Consider the following 24,668-nt stretch of genomic DNA (forward strand, 5'->3'; position numbering starts at 1 on the left):
TACTGAATACTAACCTTTTGGATGCTAAAGCCATGCTTTTTAACTGTGGTAATGAGTGGACTATGATGCATTTGAAAAATGTCTTTTCATTAATAGATAGTATTTTCTTTCTTTTTGGGTGGGATATGTGTGTGTTGTTTTGGGGCATGGTTAAAGACACCAGACAAAAATATATAGGGTATGCCGAGTCCTCCATGGTTCTCGGCTGAGCCTGTATCAAAGGGACGGTGCTAATTTTCAGATCTTTGATTGGCATGTGAATGTGTATTTTACTTATTTGTTTCTTGTACATCTATTTGGTCCAATGTTTCTAAATTTTAAACTTGTATCTACTTGTCTTTACTACACAAGTATCCCTCTCTGATACCTCTCTAATGTTGGAAGGAATATTTGTGTCAGAATTGTTGACTTTTGGTTAAAAATAAACAGCCATGTGCTTTTGTAACATTTTTTACTCAATTCAAAGGGACTCATTTTGCAACATGAGAAAGTTGGACGGCATGACATGTAACCTATGTTTCGCTATTACAAGCACATCTCTGCCGCAGGCACACTTTCCACTGAGCCATCTTACTTGCTTTATAAACCTTGACCTGCAGGCTGAATACAGTTCTTTGCTGCAGGCACGCTACCCCCTGAGCTATTTTACTCAGGGTTTGGAACATTCTGAGATCTCTGCAACAATCCTCTTAATTATATCATTTGAATTGGGAATTGGTGGGATTGGAACCTGCAACTTTCAGATTTGCTCATACAGGTCATCAGCAAATCAGTATACAGGTCATCAGCAAATCAGTAAACGCCTGAATAAAATACCATTTTCCAATAGTGACTTCATAAAGTATTGTTCAAGCTCAATGGCATTCTTCTGCAAAATACAAGGGAGACGAGAGATAAATTCAAAATATTGACAGTTTTGCTTCAGGTCACCCCTCCCCCAGCAAACCACCAGATGAAGGTATGTCTGTCCAGCACATGAAGGGCAGGGACTTTGTTTGTAATTTGACAGCTCTTCTCAGGCTCTACTCAATCAACAAAAGTGACAGCAGCTTGTCTTTAATGATCCTTTTAAAAAGGATACACATGACAAGCTTGAATGATTCCAGGCACACAGTAAAAACAGTACTTAATGTATTTTGTAGGGGAAACTATTCGGTTTCGAGTGATAATTAACTATTAGGCCGAAGCAGAATATCTCATTTTCAGCCAGAATTCGGGTGAATACTTACTCTAACCAATATTTCAGTACACACCTAATATGAATAGGGGGTATTCATGGGAGGGATCCATACAACTAGATGTCGAAAGCGACCATTGTAAATAATTAAATGTATCTTGTTTTCCCCTATGTGATCAGACGGAGTGGGACACCGCAAGCGAAAGAACACAAAGTTGGATTCTCCAGCAGAAAGAGCAATCAACAGAAATAAAGCAATCCGGATTTTCCACACAAATAGAAATGAATGGAGGAGATGTGGTATCTGGCAGTGACATGGCTCTTGACAGTATCAGACATAGATTGCAACAAGTGTCTTCAAAAGTAAAACAACTTGCGATCAAAGCTGCAAAAAGGTATAGTTGAAGTGCTGATTAATGAAGCAAGATCTTTCGGATTACCCTGTATACCTACATTCTCTTGCTCAGGTGTCTGTGTTTCAAATTACATTGATAGTCTATCAGATTTGAATGTTGTGGCACGGCCTAAAAAAATAAACAAACTTTTCATGGCCTGAATATGTAAGCGTAATACTTTTTCATGTTCTCTATTAATGCAATTTATCAGAAAATATGTGTTAGCCCTCCTTTGGATACAGATGTATTATCTTGTTGCCTGTATCTACTCTTCTGATATGATGACCCGCTGTTGTAGAGAGCCTCCTTCTCCTATCAGAATTGTTGACTTTTGCAGAGTGTATGAAAGTTTATAAGTTCTAGGATTCTGTGTCCCTTCTAACAATGTGTGCTATGACCCCTCTGATTGAAGACTAACGGGCTAATATATAACCCTTTTACTGTGAACTTTACCACTTTGTTTCTCTCTTGCTCCTTGTTACTGTTTGGCCAAATTGTTAAGTTTGTGAGAGACTCTGTACTCTCTACTCCCTGACTTGCCTTGCTCAAGAACAGAGAGGCACAGTGTAAAAGAGACAACCTCTACCTCCTCAGTAACCAAACACAAGACAGTCCTTCACCTTTGTTGTGATAGATTTATCCAAGAATCTCCTCATCCTTAGAGAACTTCTCCAAGGTAGTCACCAGGGCACCTAGTCAGGCAGTGCAGTGGGAACATGGATGGAACAGAGGGCCATGGCACAAGACCATCACCTCTTTGCCAGATTGCTTGCCTAACATGATGTATGGAACCTGAAGTCTGTAGCTCTCCCTGCCTGGCATCGGACCTGCCACTGGCAAGGTTTGCCAGTGCTGTAAGTAAAGGAATAGCTCAGCATTCCCAAACCCGGGAAAGGTTGAAAGCTGCTGACCATGTTAACACAACCCTCACAGTCACCATTCACAAGAAGAGTCCTAGACTCCTATTGTCATGATGCCATCCGGACCAAGCCCATCAGCCCCAGGAGCAGGCATCCAGGTGCTTACTAAAAACCCAGCAGCCCCGGCGCCATTGGCACCAGGCTCATAGAGGAAATCAGTCCTGGCGCCATAGACGCCATGCTCATGTACATTACTTACCTCATGCAGACCATGCTGCAATGAAGTCAAGCCAACGTGAGGCCTGAATGGGACTACTTTACTTCAGGGACTATTTTTTACTCGGGTGTGGTTCTCAGGGAACTTCTTACCTGGGACTACTTTGAAGGCTATTTAAACCACGCCCGGACAGCAGCACATGCTTCGCGTTGGTCTGCATCCAGCAGCGTAACCCTCACCATGCCTGCAGTCAGCATCCAGTCTTCTGCCACGCCCGCCTCGAATCCAGAGCTCCTAGAAAAAGAGGAAAGAAGAAGGAAAGGTTACAACATGGACTTTATTTTAATTCCTTACCTGATTCCAGATCCATCACGTCTTGGAACTTGGAAAGGACATTATTTCTGCACGCGTCGCATCGCCAGTTGCAGCGCCGCGCCATACTCACCAGTCCTCACAGCATTTTTTCGATTTGGCGCTGCCTCCATCATTTTCCTCGCCGAACTCCAGCATCTAGGGGTCAAAAGAAATATAAGGTGAGCCGAGAGAGCCAACAAATACAATCTCTTTTTACCACCATAGACTTACCTGAGTTACCACCGGAGGAATTATTCTTTAACATCCCGCAACTTCTTACGCCGCACCTGTAAGGAGAGAGAAAACAACAAGTTAAATACACGCATCTTTTACCGGACAGTGTTTGGTAATACAGACTCTTACCTGAACGCCATCAGCTGCCAAAAGACAATCTTCTCTTGGACCCAGCTGCAACACAAGAAGGGAATGGGACAAGAGTGAACATCAGACATATTGAACTCTTTGGTCTTTATACTTACGGGTTCTCGCCAGGAACCTCGGAGTCAATATTCATCTGGAACTCTTCCAACGCCTTTGAACCAGTGAAGTAACTGGTATCTACGCGCCCCTGCATTCCACGCAGGATGGAGAGCTCATCCTTCAAAAACATAAGGTGAGATTACTGGAAGGGAATATCGGAGGTGATTAGTGGGGAGAACAGTGGGGTGCCAGTACTAGAATCCACGGGTGGCTAAATCTCTTTCTCCACTTGCAGGAGAATACTTCTACGGGTCAAGCAGACGAGATTAGGCGGGCCAGTCCAGTCTGTCATCTCTGCACTATGCTTCACGTTGGAGGAGACCGCAGCTGTCCGGGTCTGATTGATGCCCCTGTGGGAGCCAGATGAGCGTAACACCTATAGGGGTTGTGGCTTCCCTGTACTAGCTGAGCATGCGCTTGCCTGGCATGCAACAACACATTTAATTTGCATCAGATTGCTCATCAAACATCTAGGACGACCCATTCACTCCTGCCAGAAAAACTGTGGGTTCCCCCGGACTCCTACCATGCCCTCCGGAATACTAGGCATACTTGCAACTAAAAGCTTAGAGTTAGAAATGCTCCTACTCAGAATTTGAAAAGGCCTGGTGGGGTAGAAAAATCACACTCAAGTCCTCCAATACTGGTCTGCCATGACACAATCCATCACTTAGCGCCTGCAGCAATATCATGATTTCGCCAACATTGGATCTTTCATAGATTTGCAGGCTGTTAGAATATTCACAGTCGGGTGGGAACCCTCAGTAACAGTTTCATATGAAACCAAGAAACTGCATTCACTTTAGTGTTCTCTTGGTGGTGGTGTTGGTCATTTATCCATCAGCCAATAGGCAGTACCTCCCTTAGCGGCCATTGTATGCTTCTTTAACATACGTTCACAGTTGAGAGTTCTCACCTAATTCAACATTGTCTTCAAGAATGTCCAACCTGTGTCGACCTGCCGGATGGCTACTATTAAGACCACAAAGAGAGACAGGGACTCTCTTTGGAAGGTGGGTTGATGTTGAGTGAACCCTATCTCGTGCCTCTCCAGGTAAGGCGTACCAGCCCGGAGCCTCCCCCTCTCATTCATTCTACACCTCAACCCAGAGATGTTTTGTTGGACATTTTGACCCACGCTGCACACTCTGGTATCTGAGATTCAGCAAAGGCTGCCGTCCACTCTGGAGCCTGTTCCGTCCGTAAGTCCTCCAAGGCCACTTTCTGGAAGTCGTTTGCAGCAGAAACATAAGTCAAAGGGCCCTGTGGGTCTGTGGCACCAACCAACACCACAGCCTCAGGTTTTGACTCCAACAGGGGACCCTGCCATGCACATGGATACAGGCACGGATACGGCGGCGACGGCAAAAGACACTGACAAAGTCAATGACTTTGTGCCAGTGGGCAGAGAGCCAACAAGCACGGATGTCCCACACATGGCCTTTCCACCAGATGAGGTTGGCTCCTTCCATTCAATTATGTCCAGGGCCCCCCAAACCTTTTCAACTGGTGCCTGAGGAGATGAAAAAGAAAGGTTTCCTTTATCAACACTGCGGTTCCAGACAGAGGACCATTATGTCAGTTCATTTGTTGGACGATATCTGGGATGAAGGTCTAGCACTGTTGAAAATTCAAAGCACTGCCCTGCCCAAGCGGGATAGGCTTGAGAAGAAGTAGAGTGTCCCGGACTCGTCCCCCAAGTGCCTGAGGTCCCAGACTTCACCTGACTCTGTGGTCTCAGCCGTGGCCAGGAAACGCTCAGCGAATCCATCGGCCTCATCCATGGTACCCCGGACCAGGCGGGCAAGAAGCTGTACGCTATGGGGGAAGAGGATTATCTATATGGCTGCCAGCACCATTAAGGCCGCTAATGCATTGGCCATTTTGTCGCGCTATGACCGGGAGCTCTGGTATAAGCAGGGCCCTATTTTTGACTTCCTCCTAGACGACAAGGCGGCAGAAGCTCTTGAACTGTTCCAGGAGAGGGAGTTGGCCTCGGACCATGCCATCGCAGACACTGTATTCCGTCAGATGAGCAACAGAATGGATGGGATTGCTGAAAGCCACCAACTTCAGGCCGGACGTTCAGTTGAAAGGTGATAGACATGCCATTTGACAGAGAAAACCTGTTTGGCAAGTCCGTCGACGAGTTTCTTCAAATCATCAACACTGACATGAGACGGCACGTTCGCTGGGCACCCAGCAGCTACGTCGGTCGTTGTCCTTTCGTTCCTTGAGGGGAAAACCTGGCAGGTCCTCCAAGGGCTACAACACCCCTTATCGCCAGCCTTCCTGCTCCACGGCGCAGGAGGCGTCCAGAGGCTGCTCACAGGCTTACGGCAGGAGAGGACCGCACCAGTGCAGGCCTGAACCGGGCGTTCTCAGGACCCCACTTGTGCCCCCCGGTGGGAGGCCGGCTGGCGAGGTTCATCAGCATGTTAAGGACCATCACCACCAGCAGATGGGTGCTGGATGCTCTGACAGGGGCACACTTTGGAGTTCCAGCGCAGTTGCCCTCATATTCCGTCTGTAGCTTGACAAGAACAGCATGTGGCGCAGCTACTCCAAGAGGTCCAAGCCATGTTAAAAAAGGGGGCGATAGAACCCGTTCCCTAGCACCTCTCGGGTGTACTCCAGATACTTTCTGGTCCAAAAGGAGACGATCATGGACCTGGGACGCCTCAAAAAGTACATGAAGTCCCAAATGTTCAGGATGGTCACGTTGCAGCACGTGCTTGGCCAACTGGAGGAAGGCAACTTCCTGGCGTCTCTGGACCTGGAGGACGCCTACTTCCACATCCCCATCCATCAGAAGCACTGCAAGTTCCTGCGGTTCATGGTCCAGGGGCGGCACCATCAGTTCAAGGCATTCCCCTTTGAAATCGGACCCAAGGGTCTTCACAAAGTGTTTGACTCTGGTGGTGGCACGTCTTCATCTCAAGGGCATTCACGGCTACTCTTACCTTACCAGGACTATTGGCTGGTACGAGCCCGCTCCCATGTCCTTGTGAGCCAGCACACAACGAGGACCGCGTGTCTGCTGATGGATCTAGGATTCTCCATAAATTATCCAAAGTCCTGCTTGGAGCCATCACAGAACGCAAGGCAAGACTCAACATAGTAACTTGCCTGGCGGCTCCCTCACAGGCAAGAGTGGTAGCCATTCTAGGGAAAGCGCAGTACTTGTCCTACCACGCTTCAAGGGTGGTACTTTGTACCCACCCCACCTTTATGCCGAAGGTGGCGTCTGCGGTCCACCTCAACGAGCCTTAGGTGTTGCCTGTCTCCTTCCCGAATCAGTCGTCTCCAGCGAAGAGGGGCTTGCATTAGCTGGACGTTGCTCGTGCCTTGAAATTTAACGTGGCACGCACAAAGAGTTTTCGGAACACTTCTAAGCTGTTTGTCAATTTTGGTCCTGTGAATCAGGGAAAGGCCTTGCAGGCTAACAGACCCCTTCCAGGTTGGCCAAGAGCCCATTCCACCAGAGCCATTGCTACAACAACTGCATTTCTCTCTGGTGTGCCATGATCTTCGTGGCTAAACTCGGGGCGTGGTCGGCTACTGTACAAGCCCCCAAATCGCTGTTGGGCATGATGTCCTTCTGCACCAACCTTGTCCCCCTTTGCAGACTACAGATGTGGCCGCTCCAGGAGTTTCTGGATGCGAGATGACTGCAAGTCTTGGGGTCCTGGACGGACGAGATTCCCCTCAACAAGGAGTTCCAACACGCAATTAACTGGTGGGGCGTGTGCTCCCACCTCATGCAAGGGGCCCCATTCCAAGTTCCTCCTTACCAAGAGACAGTTACCACAGATGCTTCTCTGGAGGGTTGGGGAGCTCACACCGGACAGTTGCACGCCGGAGAACTCTGTCTGCTGGAAGAAAAGACCCGGCACATCAAGGTCCTGGAGGTTTGGGCCTTCTTCTGGGCCCTCAAGTCTTTCCTGCCGTCAATGAGAGGCAAGGTGGTGAGGATCTTCATGAACTACACCACCACCATGTTCTACTTCCGGAAGCAGGGTGGGACTCGCTCTTTGGCTCTCTCCAGAGAGCCCCAGGTGGCATTGGGTTATTCGTCAGGACATGTTTCTTGTCTACTTTCACCTGGCAGGCACCAAGAGCACCATCGGAGACACACTCAGCAGGGAACTATGTTCTTGCCATGAGTGGGAGCTGCGGCAGCACCAAGTGCATCTTTTATTCCACAAATGGAGTCAACCCCAGATCGATCTCTTCATGACGGCAGCGAATTCCAAGGTTCGCTCGCAGGTTCCCACAGCCGAGGAGCATGGGGGATGCATTCTCATTTCTATGGGGGGGATAGTTCCTATAAGCTTTTCCTCCGTTCCCGCTCATGCTACGAGTGATTAACACACTCGGACAGGGTCACTGCAGAATGACACTCGTCTCTCGAGCGTGGCCGTAAGAAATCGGTTTTCTAGACCTTCTACATCTGTCGGCGGTTCCGCCCATCAAGTTGCCACTGCTTCCAGACTTTCTGTCCAGAGAAGGAGGTGTGATTCTGCACCCCAACCCAGCATCGCTGAACCTCGGGGCCTGGCTCCTGCAGCCCTAGAGTTTGGACATTATGCTTTGCCTACAGAGTGTAAGGACATCCTCGCCAAGGCCAGGGCCTCTTCAACGTTGAGTTGCTATGGCCGTAAGCAGAGGCATTTCTCTGTGTGGTGCTGGACTCAGAAGATTACCTCTCTGCGTGTCACGGCTCCACAACTCCTTCCATACCTGCTTTCTTTGGCCACAGCTGGACTGGCTCATGCCTCTATCAAGGTGCACCTGCGCTCCATATCCCGTTACACCAGGGCGTCAGATACGTCTTTCCTGTAGTCGCACAGACTTGTCAAGGAGTTTGTCAAAGGACTATTCATAACTTTGCCGCCTGTGAAGGCTCCTGCCCCGGCTTCGGAACACAATGTGGTTTTGACTAAGCTCAATGGGGCTCCTGTTAAGCCTATGCATCAGTCCCAGCTCAAGATTCTATCATGGAAGACTACTTTCCTAGTGGCAATCAACTCGGCCAGACGGAACGGGGAGATCCATGCCCTGTCTTGCAAGCAGCTGTACTTGTCCTCCCACGCTTCAAGGGTGGTACTTCGTACCCACCCCACCTTTATGCCGAAGGTGGCGTCTGCGGTCCACCTCAACGAGCCTTAGTTGTTGCCTGTCTCCTTCCCGAATCAGTCGTCTCCAGCGAAGAGGGGCTTGCATTAGCTGGACGTTGCTCGTGCCTTGAAATTTTACGTGGCACGCACAAAGAGTTTTCGGAACACTTCTAAGCTGTTTGTCAATTTTGGTCCTGTGAATCAGGGAAAGGCCTTGCAGGCTAACAGACCCCTTCCAGGTTGGCCAAGAGCCCATTCCACCAGAGCCATTGCTACAACAACTGCATTTCTCTCTGGTGTGCCATGATCTTCGTGGCTAAACTCGGGATACAGCATGCTGGTAGAGCCCACTTCTTTGAATCCCCACAAGACGCAGCATCTTACATTGAGCAGAAAATTCCGACACCCCCAGATAATGACTGACTCTGAGCCTTCAAATATCCTCCACGTTCACTGTGGGTCCCCTCTAAATCTCTGAGACAATTTCTTGTGTCATAGCTCAGAGAGGTCCTTTGTTTTCTATCTTGCCACGAAGTGCAGATCATGACATTCAAACGTTGCAATGTTCTTGGATGGGTTTGCACGTTGCCTCCCACTGCTTAAGAAGGGGTTAGTTAGTTAGGGTAGGGTATACACTGTCAGGTTTTTGGGACAGTGAGGGTGGGGGCGTTGTGGGAGTGATTTGGGTGGTTGAAAAATATAAAAATGGAAGGTCGATCATGGTTTATTCTTTTCTTCGGGCTATCGCATGTATCCGCTGGACATGGTGTTATTTACTAAGAGTGATGGGTCAGGCCGGATAGCCGAATAGGCTTCTTACTTGGAATGTTTGTGGGCTGAGCTACCCCACCAAGGCTCAGAAAATACTATCATATGTCAAAAGACACAACATACAGATCTTGATGCTACAAGACACTCATGCGCTGGCCATAGTGGTGGACTAGAGGAGTTATCACCCCCTCATTCACCATACCCTAGGGTTCCAGATCTCTAAATCAACTATTGACCCACTGGACATGTATGTTATTATCTGGGGAAATCTGAATGGACGTCCCACTGTCCTTATCAATAGCTACGGCCCAAACATTGACGACCCAGATTTCTATCTCAAGGTAGTTGTGCTCAGATCCCCGTTGGACAACACCCAAGGTACTATGGGGCAGGGACTTCAACACTATACCCACTAGTGGACAGAACCTCCAAGACTCTCCGAGCTCTGACCATGTCAGCCCACACTATCCTTCAGTGTATGAACTACTTACCCCATATATACGCCTGGTGTGAGATACACCCCCGGGATCAGGAGTATACCATCCACTCCTCGGTTTATGAATCCAGGTCACGCATTGACCTCTGGCTATACACTCCCGACTGTATCCCATTCACAACGGACTGCTCCATCTTCCCCCACACTATCTCAGATCACTCCCCAGTGTTACTCGAGATCCAGCCGATATGGCAAGACCACAGATCCCAACTATGGAGAATGCCCCCTGCCCTTCTTCACAATACTACACTATTAGTCCCCCTACGGGTGGAGCTACAGGAGTTCTGTGGTATGGGAATCCTTCAAGGTCTGGATACATGGCAATATTCTGTCCCTGGCTCATAGTTCCCTTCGCACGATACGGCAAGACCTATCTCGGACTGAGACCCAAATGCGGACGCTGGAGAATACATACGTCCTAGTGCCTGAATAGACGTCACTCGCCCAAATTCATGCTAAACTGGACGAATTCCACAGACTAGCAGACCGTGAGGTCCTATACACCATCAAGGCCGCAAGGGCCAGGAGGTACGGGGAGGGGGACAAAGCCAGTAAATCGCTTGCTAAATTGGTTAAATCTGAAAACTACACACAACGAATAACCTGTGTGGGCGGCGGGGGTGGGAGGGGAAACCTGTGTGGGGGAAAATGCAATTAATTAGGTGTTTTCTGAATTTTACTCATCACTATATACTTACGCTGATACTGTTTGAGAGAACAACCTGATTTGTTATATTGACTCGATCCCACTCCCCAGGCTGTTTCCGACGTCCTGTGCCGCGCAGGACAACCCATTAACCATTGATGAGATTGGGTAAGCAATCAAAGAGCTTGCTGCAGGCAAGGCCCTGGGACCGGATGGCCTACCCATAAACCTGTACAAATGTTACATAACAGAACTTTCCCATAAACCTCTGGCAGTACCGGAGGAGGCTATCTCGGTTGAGACTCTCACCCCATCCCTGCGCAAGGCAGTTATCTCAGTACTGCTCAAGTCTAACAAACCCTCACAGGAGGCCTCGTCCTACTGCCCACTCTCCCTAATTAATTCAGATGCCAAAATCTTTGCCAAGGCCATATGGAACAGATTGATGCCCCATTTGAATCACCTGGTGCACCCTGACCAGTTGGGCTTTATCCCCACCAGGTCCACTTCCCTAAACTTGCGTAGATATTTGCCATCATCTCCCAATTAGACCCCAAGGCCAAAGTAATCGCAGCCTCCCTTGATGCTGAGAAAGCATTTGACTCAGTATCCTGGAACTATATGTTCACCGTTCTTGATCGGTTTGGGTTTGGGTCTCAATTCCTGGCTACATCCGACAATTGTACAACAACCCAATCGCAATGGTCAGGACAAATCATACCCTTTCCCCTAAGTTCCCCCTATGGAGAGGTACATGGCAGGGCTACCCCCTCTACCCTCTTATATTTGCTCTCACTATTGAATTTATGGCGGCTCGAATACGATTTAAACACTCTAACTGGAGTGTTAGGATAAATGGCCCTCCACAACTGATCTCGTTATATGCTGATGATACCCTGTTATACATTAGGGACCCTGAGGTCAACCTGACTCCCATTATGACAGATATAAACAAATTTTCCAAGTATTCTGGCTACAAGATCAACACTTCTAAATCTGAAATGTTACCGCTTACCCACAGCTCGGCAAAAATTGGCTCCATATTGGTCTTTCGTTGGTCCCCGAACTCAGCTGTTACCTAGGGGTAATAATAGCTAGTAACGGTCAAACACTTTACTCTTCCAACTACAAGCCAGATATGCTCCAACTGGAAACGAAGCTCAAACTTTGGAATAACCTTCCTATATCAACCTACGGCCGCATGTCACTACCGGAAATTATGGTGCTACCTAAATTGCTGTATTTATTTAGTAACATACATATATGGCCGAGCGGGGACCTTTTTTACCAAACTGCGATCCATGATCTCAGCATTTGTCTTGAATAATGAGGTGGCTAGAATGAGCTGGATGAACATGACTGAACCATTCGACACTGGTGGCCTCTCAGCACCAGATTTTGAACTTTATTATAATGTAGCACAGGCTCATTAGGCGGGACACTAGTTTGCTGGTACAGAGGACCATGCACATCTCTTGAGTCGAAAAATATGCTGCTTACCCCCAATGATCTGCGATCAGTTATATTCGCAAAACGCTACGCTGACACCACATTTGTTGGCCCTGTGAGGTGCACTGTGAAAGCATGGGCTAGAATATTTAAGAAACGTGATATTATTACCCTGTATTGCAACAGACCCCCCCCCCCTCCCCTGTGGCACTATCCCGGGATATCGCCCACATTTGACCCAGCACTACGGACAACATGGGATCCCCAGCGACAGTTAACACTAGGAGACATGTTCCCGGATGGAACATTTGTACCACTAGCCGACTGCTTGTACAAACTGGGGCCTGGCCCCTCTAAGGCACTACAATACCATAGGATGAGAGCGACATTCCGGCAATTCTGGCCCACATTCCCAACTGAACCGATAGCACACCCATTCATACAGTCCGTCATGTTCCCAACCGGTATTCGCTGTGGCACACCTGCATTGAACAAAACAAGGCAAGTCCAGACCCCTTCAGGCAACCATATGAAAGGCATATGGGAGAGTGACCTGGGCTAGATACTGTCAGCTGACTAAAGCGGTGTCCCTCAACGCAAACCTGAGAATGATCCAGTTCTAAATCCTGAATCACCTACACCTCCAAAAAATGGTGAGATTTGGAGCACCCAACAGCCCAAAATGCCACAGAGACGTGGCAGATTACTTTTATATGTACTGGGAATGCCGCCAATACTCGAATTCTGGGAAGCGGTGGCAATCACCTTAAGTGATATTTTAGACATTCGCATCCCTCCTACACCACTGAAATACCTGCTTGGAGATATCAGGAAAGTACCAACCAGGACACGCAGGCTATTTAACGTGGGTTGTGTAGTGGCCAAAAGGAACATCCTTTCATGTTGGAAATCCAGGTCTGCTCCCACCCTACAGTCATGGCTCAGAGATCCAACATATATAAATGAATGTGAAGAGAACTTCACTCTTCATCACTCTTGTCTCTCGCACGAGACCCAAAGACATGTTGGCCCCATTCCGTGCCTTTCTGACAGAACATCACAACCGCCCCCAGGTACCCCATTAAGCATGCAATATACTATCCAAGTGTATGTGTCCATGTGAAGACAATTGTCTGTAAAGACTGTATCTTATGTTTTTGTGATTCACAACTTTGCTCACGTTTGTGACCGTCATTTAAATAACATTTAAAAAACAAAAAAAAGAAAGTGGGTTGGGTTAGGTTATTTGGGCAAGAGGGCGTAGGATAAAGGTTGTGCTTTCCTATTGTTGCTTGTAGTACCAGGAGAAACTGGTGTCTGTGCGGGTCTGCTTTCTAAGTGGGGTTGGATTGTGTGCACTGGGGTTTTTGTGTCCATAAGGGTAAAGTTTAATGGCTCGGATGGTTTTTTTTGCCACAGTTAGTTTCTGCGTCTGTACATTATCTGCTTTCATTCAGATCTTTGTATGTAACATTGCAAAACAGCATGGGAAGTGAGTAGTTTTTTTCAAAAACACATTGCACACAAAGGTATGGCTCATTCTAATGATTTTTTATAAGGATTATAAATACCCTGTTTTTCATAATCACTTATTTATGCAATCATTACAGAAATCAAATGCTAGTGAACTGTTGTGAACATTCTTTGGTGTTAATTGTTTCCCTTTTTTCTCCACAGAATACAATTTGAAGCTGCCGACGATGAAGACTTTGCTTGGTCACAGAACATCATCCAAGATGTGGTCTCCCAGTTACAGCGGCTACCAGAATTTCCGTCTTTTGGAGAGGTTAGCATGTGGATATATTTCTGTTTTGTTAATTATGGTCTAGGATTTATCTCAAACTACAAATATGCCTATATAATTGTATGTTAAATTAGGGTTATAATGAATGATCTCATCAGTAAGGCATGAAGCATTGTTACTTATTAGTACATGTTGATTGGGATTGACCTACCTACTCTTAGCCAATCAGAATATTTACAGTGCAGTCAATAACCCCTGGTATTGATTGCATTCTGAACATTCTGTTTCCAGAAGCAGACATGGAAGAAACAATGCAGTTTAAACTCAATGCATGATTTCTTTTAACAGGAGACCTCCTCTATGGGAGGACCTTTTTTGCTGGAACATGCTATTTAACACACAAAAGAAAAAAGCTAAAACATAGGAAAATGCTTTCACTTTCTTATAGAGAAAATGTTTACACCTAATGGATGCTCATGTTAAGCATGTTCCAGTTCAACCACGTTGCAATTGAAATGCTAAGTTATTAATTAAAACAAACATGTTATTTAAATACTTCACAATAAGACTACATTTAATTTACCTGCTCGGTTGTCTATTTACTTTTCTTATTCTTAAAGTTTTTACTTCACCTTATAGACCTTGGAGGGGTCATTATCGCTTGGGAGAATGACCCTTCCCCAACATCTGTAGCTCAGCTCTGCCTCAAACCATAAGTTATTGATTTATCATCCTGCTATAATGACCCCTCTCTCAGTCTATAAGGCTATATTAACTTGCCAATGTTTCACATTTGGACTGTTTTTTATGCAGCTTCTTTTTGTTGAAATGTTGCAACAATGTGTGTGTGTTCTAAGCAGGAAAATCCTACAGTTCTTACTTTGCCTATGAATCATTGTTAACTGGCATACACATGTTTATTGTACTATATAAGAAATACGTTTGCATTTACTATGACATTTTGTTCATATTTTCATGATGCTACTGGTAAATCACTTGTCATTCAGATGGCATACGTTTTTTAAATATTTAATTATTTTAAGTGCACTATCAGATTAATTGCTTGCGCATTAATGTGTTAATACAGTTTTATTGTCTTTATTTAGCACATAGTGCTTTGTAAAATAATAACGGCAAAACAAAGCAAAGGCTTCTTTCAAAGTGTGCAAATGCATCAAGCTGTAACAGTGCGAATTAACAGGGAAGTTTAGAAAGGCCATATTGAGCAGATATCCCTGGGGTGGGGGTTTTAAACAATTCCAGTGTTTTGGGGAGTTGCACATCCCCTGGAAGTACATTCTAGAGTTTGTTGGTCGATAGTTGAAAGGCTCTAAACCTCGACATAGCATATGGAGGACAAGTGTATGACATAAGGACAAGAGAGGTAGAGCTGAGATTATGAGTAAAGGAATACTGTAAGGGTGCAGAAGTAAGGCTCGGACATAAAGGTGGCATAGTTTTGGTTATACACTTTTATTAACAAGCAAACCTTTTGGAAAAATGGCCTTTCTGTCCCTAAAGCTAAGAGCGGTTTCCCTGCCTCTAAGAAAACTAGTGAAAGTGTCAGGATGCCAAATAAGGCTGTCACTGTCATGTCCCAAACACCTACTTCTGACCCTAACACTAATAACCTGAACTAAATGTGCAAGTGTGTTCTCTTCGAAAGTAAAGTGCTAATGACAGTTCTTGTCAACAGAAAAGTTCCAAGTTCCTAGTGCCTCTGATGATCAACACAACAAAAGAAATGCTCCACAATGTTTAACTCCAAGGATTAGGGGTTTGCTCCTTTCCCCAAGATTCCTTCGGGTTCTACTTTTCCTTTCTTTATCTCGTTGGGTCTCCGACCCTGTATCTTCACTTCACTGTACTCTTACCATTTCACATGGATGTGAGTCCCAGACTCGTAGTTATACACATCTCGGGAGGATAGCTCAGGGGCAGTGTGCTGTCCTTGGAAGCAAGACACTGAGCACCACAGGTTTGATCCCCGGGTCCGCGCTCAGAAGCCTCTGGGTATTAAGCGAGTTATAAATAACCTATCGTATCATATGTATTATATCAACTTGGTTTACTCTCCTGCCAAGCATAGGCTTTCTTCTGATCTGTCTCTTTTGCTCTGTGTCCCAGACCCTCTTATTCTCAAATTCTCATGTGGGAGTGGGTCCCAGACTCGCAATGTGTGGTCGCAAAATCTTGGTTTACTCTCCAGCCAATTGCATGCCTTCTTGTAAAACTGTCCGTTTCCCTCAGGTTCCCAGACCCCCTCAGTCTTTGGCTCTAATATGGGTGCAGGTCTCAGACTCGCATTGCTCTGTTGCAATTGCTTGGTCTCCTCTCATGCCAAGCATATGCTCCCTTCTGTACTGTCTCTGCTTCTCTTAGGGTCCCAGACCCTCTTGTTCTCTAGCTCTCATACAAGTGTCGGTGCCAGACCCTCTTATATCAGGTTTTGCAGCCATTCCCGGATTCTTCCCGGACCTCCAGCAACTCTGTCTGCCCGTGTACCTGTTGCTGGGGTTCGCATCCTGAGAGCAGCAGTGTTTCCCTCTGAGGCTCTGGCAGCGTTTGGATGTTCTGTGTGGTCATCTGCGTCCTAGCCGGTCAACTTGCCTCCAGGTTTTGGTGCTGGTTGCTCCGCCAGTCTGGTCTCCCTTCTCGGGATAGGGCTTTGCCTTCTGGCAGTTTGCTGGGTTGTAAGGCACCTGGAGATTTGCTCGGGCAGCGTGTAAAGTAGCTCCTGCTGCTTGGTCTACTGCGCTCCCGTTTCCCTCCACGCACAGTGTCTCCTGGTGCAGTCCCCTGTTTCCCAGGTCGGGGTCTCCCAGGCTTCCTCGAATGGCTCTCTCCATGTTGGTTTCCCACTACAGATGTGTATTTCCCTTGACCATTCGAATGCAGTGATTGACTAGACCGTTCTCTCTGGTTCTTAAAAATCATACTCCTGGTCATCATCTTCTTTGCAGTACTTGTATTGGAGATATATGGGACACCGTTGGTATTTTCAGGGCAGCTAGTCGGGTCTAATCTAGCAGGTTGGTTGACCTTACAATAAAATATATTGGCACTGATTGAGCACAGGGAAGGAGAGCTTGGCTTGGGGAAGGAGGGTCTAATAAAGCAGAGAAATATCACATTCTCTAGGAATGACCTCCCTAATCCCATAAGGAGCTTCCTCTCCCATGTGATCCTTCCCTGGTGCACCACCCCCAGGGGGGCTGTTGTACTGTGGACGCACCGCCCTTTCCCCATGGGAAAGGTCTCCTCCTAGGGGCGAAGGAACAACATCCTCCGATTCATCAAAGTACACTTAATATTGTATTACATTGGGGACGTTCAAGTTGTGCCAGATTCTTCGATACAGATGACTCGAATTCAAGAGAATAGGGCGGTGAATAACAATCTTTTAATGGAATAGTCTCTGTTTCATAATCTCTTAATTGGGAATAGTTATGTTTCCATTACTCTCAACACACGTGTTTGACCACCGTGTTTACAGTGGATCATCAGGAGAGAATTGGTTCAAGTATTTTTCCTCTCATTTATGAGATGAAAGAATAAACAATTCCTTGTTATCCCTTTTCTCCTTCTAAGGCATTCAAACTTATGGAATTCTTTCCTTCTTGTAACTTTTTTTAGATTATGGTTGTGCAATCTTAAGAGCTTGTTGTTGTGCAGATCTGCGATTTCAGGAAAGGAAAATCAGATCTTACTGGAGCTCTTTTCTCAAAGCTCTTTAAGATTGCACAACAAAAATCTAAAAAAAGTTATAAGAAGGAACCATTTCCATAGGTTTGCAGAGTAGAAAGCCTATGTTCTCAGCAAAGATGGGAAGTAACACACTGAAGATAGGGAGGGCCCCGAAACTGTTGCTGAGGCAGAAGAAAACGTTTTTGCCTTGGAAGAGTTGAGATAAAATTAACAGTCTCTCATCCAGTACTCCGTTCAGTCTCAGGAATAGAAAGAATTCAGGAATTATGCAAATGAAAACTGTAAATCATCTGCTTAGAACTGTGCCTGGAACCCAAAAGAAGATAACACTAATATTAAAGGAATAGTGTAGCGAGTGAACCTCGGGGGATCAAGGACGGAGCCTCGATGAAAACAATAAAAGAGGAAGAACAATTCCAAGAAGCCGAAAAGTAACAATCCTGCAAATTGAAAGGCGGCTAGTTTAGTGAAGTACCCGAAATACCGACTAATGGAAGAGAAAAATGAAGATTAAAGAGATTGAAATGCAGCACATTTATCTAATAGTACACAAATGCAGACAACCTTAAATGGTGTTGATGAAGATGAAATTTGCAACAGCAAGTTATGTCATTCCAATATTGTGACTGGGTTCAAACCCAGATTCAAATGGTAATGGGAAAAGCCAACATCTCCGAGTAGACACTCCTTTCTAGAAATGTAGCTAGATAAACTAGGAGTAAGATAGACTTAAAGTGTAAGGTTAGTGAAGAATCGGTATATGGCTCCTTTAATAGGGACTAGGCAGTGGCAGGAAGGAAAGATACCAAATGTCAATGGTAAATAAAACGAAATAAATATGTACATCAGAAACAAATAAAACATACCATGAATAATGGAATCGGGTAACAAATCAAGAGGACTGCTGTCTTGTTTCCCTGGTAAATGAAATGGGGAGCTTCTGACGCAGAGACCTGGGACAGAGGAAAAGGCGGTTTATATTGTTGCTAGAGGACAATAATGATCGAGAAACAGGGCTAGATAGAGGCCCCTTTTCGGCAGTTTCTCATTTCACCTAATCCTAGTCTTCCTAGTAACAGTACTCATTTGCATTAGGCATCTAATCCTGAGACACTCTCCAAACTACACTTTCCAAACGAGCATAAAAATGAGCTTTTCCCTGGTCCTGCCTTTGTGCCTTTGTCTTTGTTCATTTTTTCATCATCATGTTATCTAAAAGAATCCGTTTTTTTCTCACCCCTGCCTGTCTATATACAAAGCTGGCCCTGTAATGGAAGGATGGAGCGGGAATGTAGGACTGTGATGAGGACAACTCGGGCTCAGTGTAATGAAGATTACTAGTAAGTAATCAGGCAATTACTCCTCTTGTCCGTTTTCGTCATCACGGTCCTTGCATGAAAATTAACCAAGTAGTATTCCATTAAGAACCATATGCTGAACCCTCATTGATATTTTTATAGATTGATTGGGCAACAGAAATGACAATGTGGTTCTAAACCCTGATGACAATTTAGAACCTCCTAACAACCATGTGTTCTGGTTGACGCAAACATGTTTTGGTCATTGATTTTTCACCTGAGACAACCGATATGTAGTCTGACCAGATACGGTCCAGGGCTGCCAATGTGGTGTACATGTATTCATAAGCCACAGTAGGGCTAGTTGGCAAGCCGCCCTTGATTTCCCAAACACCTCTCCCTCCTGCAGGAGCCAAGCTTGCATTGCTATCTTTATTGGAGAGCCACAGGGGCAGAATAAGGGAGGAGAAGCACTTTCTGTTATAAGGCTTTTAGCAGTTGTCCTCATTGATAATATTTTACATATTTTGGTTATGCTTTCTGGAATAACATGATAGGTTGTGGCGTTAGTTCATGGAGGTGCTGCTACATAGTTATCTCTGACGGCCCAGCACTTTGCTGCAGGCCCTTTAATGGTCCTGAGAAATAGGAATGAGCATGCCATCATGACTGCAGCAGTGACCCCATCGGACCCTGCCCTGATCCCCACCTTATTGCGGTTTTGCATGTGAACACAGTCACCTTTTCATAATGTTATGAGGGTTGGGTGACTGGAGAAACTCAGCTCCCTTAATATTGCCGGCTGCCCCCCGTCCCACGGAGCTTCCTATGGGTCTCCACTGTGTATTTGGATAACAATGGCCTGTTCTGTCTTGACCTCAGCCTTATCCTGCATTGCAGTGTGAATCGAATCGGTAATGCCAAGGAGTTCTTATATAATACACTGTGAGCAGACTCTAGAAAGACACAATAATGGCAATAATAATGCTTGCCTGCCAGGGTTAGCTTTGATGCTTAGAGCACAGTTCATTGTGCTTCAAGAAAAGCAACATATACAATGCACAGCAGCTAACTGTAATTTCCCATGGGACCTGTTGTCTCTGCTGCCCTTTATGGAAACCATGTTATACCGGCAACACAGATTTGCTTAGCAGATTTGCATCTAGTTAACAGTCATCCTTGGAACAGGGTCAGACATAGTGCTCCTATCCTGTCAAAACATTGAATTTCCTGCCCTGCGTGCCTGCTACAAAAAAGCCTGTATTGTAAGTCAGGGCAAATGCACATCTGCGCTGAGGAGGTGGTTGATGTGCTGCTGCTTTGACACAGCATGGGAAGTTCTAGAGCAGGGCAGGAGGGGCTGAGAGCCCTACTCTGGAAGTGACTGGCTTGCACCACAATGCCGTCTTTTCACACCATGTTGCTGTGAGCACCCAGACTGCAGCTGAATGATGCACCCAACCAGGCATGCAGAGGTTCAGATCTCTAACAGTTCACATGTCTTCAGGGCAGAATAAACAGAGAGGAGGAATGAGTTGGTGGAGCTCATTCTCTTGCTTCCCCCAGTAAGAGCGGTGCTTAAGAATTGTAAATGTAGGGATGGTTAGCAGTGTGTAGATCTGCTGCTGCTGGCCACGCTTTCATTGCAGGGGAGGGGTATGAACTTTTATTTTTTTTTTCTCACTTTTCTTTATTTGGCAAAATGAACAGTTAGTTACATTTTAGTATTTAAATCAAGCTCATTGGCACAGACATAGCAATTTACACGTAGATAAAAAAAAAAGTGTATAAACAAGAAGCATCTGATGTTCATTGAATACAGTCTTTGCCAGGAAGGTGTACCCATTGGCTGTTTCTTTAGGTAGTTATTGAGTAGGGGTGAGGTTGGTCAGGTAGGTCTTAAACTCAGACCATACTTGAGTTGGGCGGGATATAAGAGGCAGGGAGTTTATATGCATCTCCTCACAGTTTTGGGCCCAGGTTAGTTCCACCAGCCAAGCTGTAACATCGGGCGGGGTGCTATTGTTCCATCTCGACAATATACATCTCTTGGCAATCATGCAGCCTATATTCTTTCTTTATTTATTTATTTTATTATTGTATACGGTTTACAAAACCTTTACAAAAATAGAATCTGAATTAAAATTCATAGATATTAATCAATTGCCACGATCTCCTTCATATCATAATACTGACAAACACAATATTAACCTAAAAGTGAATTGCATTTATAACATTTTGGCTTAATGCCTAAACCTCAAAAAAATATTTTTAAGGAGGAGAAAAACCAGAGACCAAGCCTTATTGAATGACCCCACATTCTTTTACTAGTTGAATTACAGTATATGTCAGGGTTGTTTCATGTCCAGACATAATTCTGTTCCAGAATAGTTCAGAATTCAACCCCTCTTCATTCCTTACGTGCTTTCTCAGATGGGGCAACCGTAAACTCCAGGTTCCTTCACATTCCATTAACATGTGTCCCAGCGGTGGTTTTGAGGGTGTCGCACATACCCGGCACAGTTTCTGCACCAATCCTTCTTTATTACGTTTGGCCAGAAACCTCCCCTGTTGGCAGAAGGTGCAACCTTGTTCTAAGGAAATTGGTTCTAACCTGTCTGTCTGGAAATGTTATTAGGTATCTGGAGAGGATCCCCAGTTTTTTGTCAACCAATTGGAAAGAATTTGGAGATGCCCCATTTCTAACATTTGCAATTGTGTCTATCCAATCACCCAGTTCCCCAGATGTTTTTACTTTCTGAGTGATGTTGATCAGGGTCTCCAGATTTAAATCTATTTTGCCTAGGAATTCCTTGCCTCTTAATTCCAGGTTACCCAGAAGTTGAGATCTCGAAGATTCGAGATGGGCTTTGATGTCGCCATAGAGAGTATTATGTTTTGCAATGATAATCTGCCGGTAAAGTGTAATCAGCTTCCAGTTTGCAAGAGATGCCAGTGAATTCAGACCTAACAAAAATCTCAAAATCCAGGATGGAGTGCTTATTGGGAGGCCCAGAAATTCTTTCCATATAAGAACTTCTATTTTGCCACAGTTTATATTCCAGCTCAGAGGTTTAGCCTCTAGGCCATGGAGAATTACTGGAATTACCTTTGCCCTATAGAATTTAATCGGAGGCACAAACGAGAACTTGCAGTATTTGTGATAAAGCTTTTTCATCTGGGGGATGAGTTGTAAAGCTTTCGCCTTCACATCTAATTCTACCTTGTAGATTGCCAGAGAGGCATATATACTATTCCCCAGATATATCAAGTCTTCGACCCGAGGGATTATGTCAGTGTCTAGGACCCAATTTGAGTATGGTATCTTTTTCTAGGCATGTTTAAAAAAGAGGATCCTAGGTTTCAAGGGGTTGATAGACCGTTTTCTTTTGCATATTACCCCAGCTTTGTTTGTAGGTGCTTCAATCCTATTTCTGTTTTATCCAGCAAAACAATGTCATCTGCGTAGGCCAGCCAATGCCTCTAGGAAAATTCCCAAATCGGCCAGGTATAAATTGAAGAACAGGGGTGCTCCCAGGCAGCCCTGTCTAACTCCTATCTCGGTTGGAATTGGGTCTGAGAGGTGTCCTTGGTTGTCTAGACAAAATCTCATTGAAATGTCCTTGTGGAGTTCAATCAACATTACAAGTAGCGCCTCCGGAATCCCCAAGCTCCTCAGCTTTTTCCAAAGATGTTCTCTGTCAACCTGGTCAAAAGCCTTCGATAAGTACACCCAGGCCCCATAAAGTGGAGATTCATTCTTTTGCATTGTGTTTTCCCTGATCAGCTTTAGGACAAGACCATTCAAACTAGTTGAGTGACCCTGTCTAAAACCTGTTTGGTTGCGTGAAAGAATCTCTACTCTCCACCCAACTTGTGAGTTCCTTTATCAAAAGGCTCATACAAATCTTACTGTCTGTCAAGGTGGGCGATCGGGCGATAACTGCCTGTGTTCAAGCGATCACCCCCCTTGAAGAATGGTATAATTATGGCTGTTTTCCATGACAAAGGAAACCTACCTTGCCTAATTAGTTCTCTAAAAAGTTGGTTTAGAATTTTAGACCAAATGCCTGGTTCATTTTTAAGTAACTGGTAGGTCAGCCCATTTGGGCCTGCTGCTCTAGAAACTGATGATTTAGAAATTATTTCCAGGATGTTGTCCTCATCAAAGGACAAGGACCAGGGGACATTCAGCTGAATGCCAGTTCTATCTGTTCGTAAGTTCTCAAAGTTTCCAGCCAAGTACTCGACCCATTTAGCTTCCGGGACCAGGTTGCAGAGGGTACTTCTGTGGTTGGTTTCCATCTGAGCAATAACCGACCAAAAGCTTCTTGAGTTGTTATTTACCAGCCGCAACATTACCTCTCCAACATGTTGTAAACGTGTAATCTTTTGTACTAATGACCAACTATTGTATTCTTGGCAAGCTTTTTTCGCCCCCAGTTTGTCCCGTCGAAGCAGTGTAGATGAGTTTGCTTCTTCACCTTTACAGTTTCACCTGTGGAGATATAGACCAAATAAATTCAACAAAGCTCGCCGGATGGCAGCATTCCAAAGGTTCTGAGTCTGTTACTTTTCCTAGTTTACTGATACGTTTTTTCCCCTCCTGTCTGTATTTCACTAACCTTATTTTCCCCTTGCTATTGGCTTCCATGCCTTGGGAATGTATAGCAGATGTTACCATTGACAGGTCCAGGAATAGCAACTCTAGACGGGAGTGATCACTCCCGCCGTCTTGATTTATAACTAAAGAGGAGTGCCGAGAAAGAAGACCGGGTGAGATAAAAATATAATCTAATGTAGACGACAATTGACCACGATGCCAGGGGACATTTGCATCTGACATTTCCCCAGTTCACCCATTCAGCATTCTTAGGCCCCGGGAGTCCAAAAAGTCTATCCAAATTTGCCCCTTTTTAGATTTTCTCTCCCTAGTGGGTAATAACACTTTCCCCCCAGAGCATTGATACATTTGGCATTAAAGTCTCCTGTGAGGACTATGTTAGATCCACCAAAATCCAGTTTCATTTTCTCTAACAGTGTATTTAGTGCTGCCAGAAAAACCAGCAAATCAGAAAGGGTGGGGTTCCAATAAATATTGACAGCGGTTAGGTCAGGGTCTGGCATATGACAGTTTAGGCGGCCTTTACATGCCTGAATTCAGATTTCGTTTAAAAAAAAATGGGAGCAACCGCTTTTATTGTGAGGTTTTTAAATGCCATCAGTAGACCCCCTGACGGCCTTCCCTTTGCTTTTTGAGATGCAGATAAGCAATGAGAAGTATAACTCTCAATCTCGATAGAGTTGACAAGCCAGGTCTCCTGGATCATTATTACGTCATTTAGCCCAAATATTTGCTCTCTCGTTTTCCTAGATTTGAATATACTGGAGCCCTGCATGTTCCAACTCACTAATCTAATATCATTTTGTCTAAAGTGACTACCGTGTCCACTTCTAATATCTGTAGGACTTGGGACAATAATTCCGGCAGCAAAGTCAAGTTATCATCTTGTTTAGTGTCCTTGGTGGCTTTCTTTTTGACATCCCGTTGGGCTCCCTCCACACCTGTTCTGTCCCCCAAGTCAGCTGTTTTGGGAGCCCCGCACTTTTGGATCCTCCCATGTTTATCCTCCGTCGGAATCTCAGAGAAAACTTGTAAGCCGATTCTCTCTTGTTCTTTTGAAGCTTTCAGAATAGCCGACATTTGCTTTTCTTGAAGTGAGGCAGACTTCCGCAAGATGATAATTTAAAAAAATGGAAATGTCACAACCTCAATATCCTTGGACGCCAGAAGATAGAGGTTTGGCACCTTTTTAAAATGCGCCAAGATCACACAGCGACTGAGCGATTTGTGTTGGACAGTTTTTTACCAAGAGTTTTAACCAGTCTCTGGGAATTGCAATGTCGTCTTCTTCTTTCAATCCCAAATGTTGAAACCCTCTGCCGACTGGCT

General features: G+C 45.3%; 1 protein-coding gene across 4 annotated transcripts in view; it reads left to right on the top strand.

Moving 5' to 3' along the window:
* The window catches only part of AKAP9 (A-kinase anchoring protein 9), a 2,953,299-nt gene that overhangs the window by 2,599,732 nt on the left and 328,899 nt on the right, over positions 1-24,668 (top strand). For all 4 annotated transcript variants that reach the window (XM_069648423.1, XM_069648424.1, XM_069648425.1 and 1 more), the window contains 2 exons: positions 1,358-1,572; positions 13,643-13,751. In XM_069648423.1, the coding sequence (XP_069504524.1) occupies positions 1,358-1,572; positions 13,643-13,751 (324 nt within the window). The remainder of the gene's footprint in view (positions 1-1,357; positions 1,573-13,642; positions 13,752-24,668) is intronic.

This window comes from Ambystoma mexicanum, chromosome 2q, assembly GCF_040938575.1.
Source record: "Ambystoma mexicanum isolate Mex_15411 chromosome 2q, UKY_AmexF1_1, whole genome shotgun sequence".
Classification (NCBI taxonomy): Eukaryota; Metazoa; Chordata; class Amphibia; order Caudata; family Ambystomatidae; genus Ambystoma; species Ambystoma mexicanum.